Here is an 827-nt window from a genome sequence, read left to right on the forward strand (position 1 = left end):
CATGAGACTGGGGACGGGGAGGAGGCAGCCGGGGTTGCCCCAGTCCTGGGGCTGCTGGAACAGGCTCCGAGCGGAGCAGGCGAGACGCAGGAAGAGTCTGCCCTGTCTGTCCTGCCCTGTCCTGTCTGTCCTGCCCCGTCCGCGGCGAGGTCCGGGGCGCGGCCCGCGGGGCGGGAGGGCGGGGCGGGGACGGGGCGGACCCGGGGCGGACCGGGGAGCGAGGCCGCCTGCGGCGCGGGTCCAGCCGGGTGCGGACGCGGAGGCTCCCCGCGCTCCCCGCGCTCCCCGCGCTCCCCGCCGCGCCATGCCCTCCTACACCGTCACGGTGGCCACCGGCAGCCAGTGGTTCGCCGGCACCGACGACTACATCTACCTCAGCCTCGTGGGCTCGGCGGGCTGCAGCGAGAAGCACCTGCTGGACAAGCCCTTCTACAACGACTTCGAGCGCGGCGCGGTGAGGGCGCGCGGCGGGGGCCGGGCGGGGGCCGGGCGGGGGTCAACCGAGGGTCCGTCGGGGCGGCCGAGAGCAAGCCGGGGGTGCCCAGGACCCAGTGGGGGGGGTGGAAGCCCTGGGCTCCCCAGCAGCCGGGACCCCGCCGCGGTGGCCAGGACGCAGGTGACCCAGGTGGAGGTGCCCTGGGAGGAGGAGGAGGCGCGAGGCTTCCTCTGCATTTCCCGGTGCGGACGCCGAGGCTCTGCGAGGCCGCTGCGCTGGGCGGTGCTGTCGCTACCTGTCTGTGCCACCGCTCTGCGGGGCTCCTCCGCAGGTCGCACGGGGTGGGGCTCCCTGCAAGAAGTGTTAGGTATTGAGTATTGTTTTTATATGT

The 827-nt window shown here is 73.9% G+C and overlaps 1 protein-coding gene across 1 annotated transcript in view; it reads left to right on the forward strand.

Moving 5' to 3' along the window:
- The first annotated feature begins 206 nt into the window (after nucleotides 1–206).
- ALOX5 (arachidonate 5-lipoxygenase) overlaps nucleotides 207–827 on the forward strand; it is a 49251-nt gene continuing 48630 nt past the window's right edge. Inside the window, exon 1 of the mRNA XM_012658408.1 lies at nucleotides 207–454. Within this exon, the coding sequence (XP_012513862.1) occupies nucleotides 305–454 (150 nt within the window). The 5' untranslated portion in view covers nucleotides 207–304. The remainder of the gene's footprint in view (nucleotides 455–827) is intronic.

The sequence above is a fragment of the Propithecus coquereli genome, unplaced genomic scaffold (assembly GCF_000956105.1).
Source record: "Propithecus coquereli isolate 6110/MARCELLA unplaced genomic scaffold, Pcoq_1.0 Scaffold585, whole genome shotgun sequence".
In the NCBI taxonomy this organism is placed as follows: domain Eukaryota; kingdom Metazoa; phylum Chordata; class Mammalia; order Primates; family Indriidae; genus Propithecus; species Propithecus coquereli.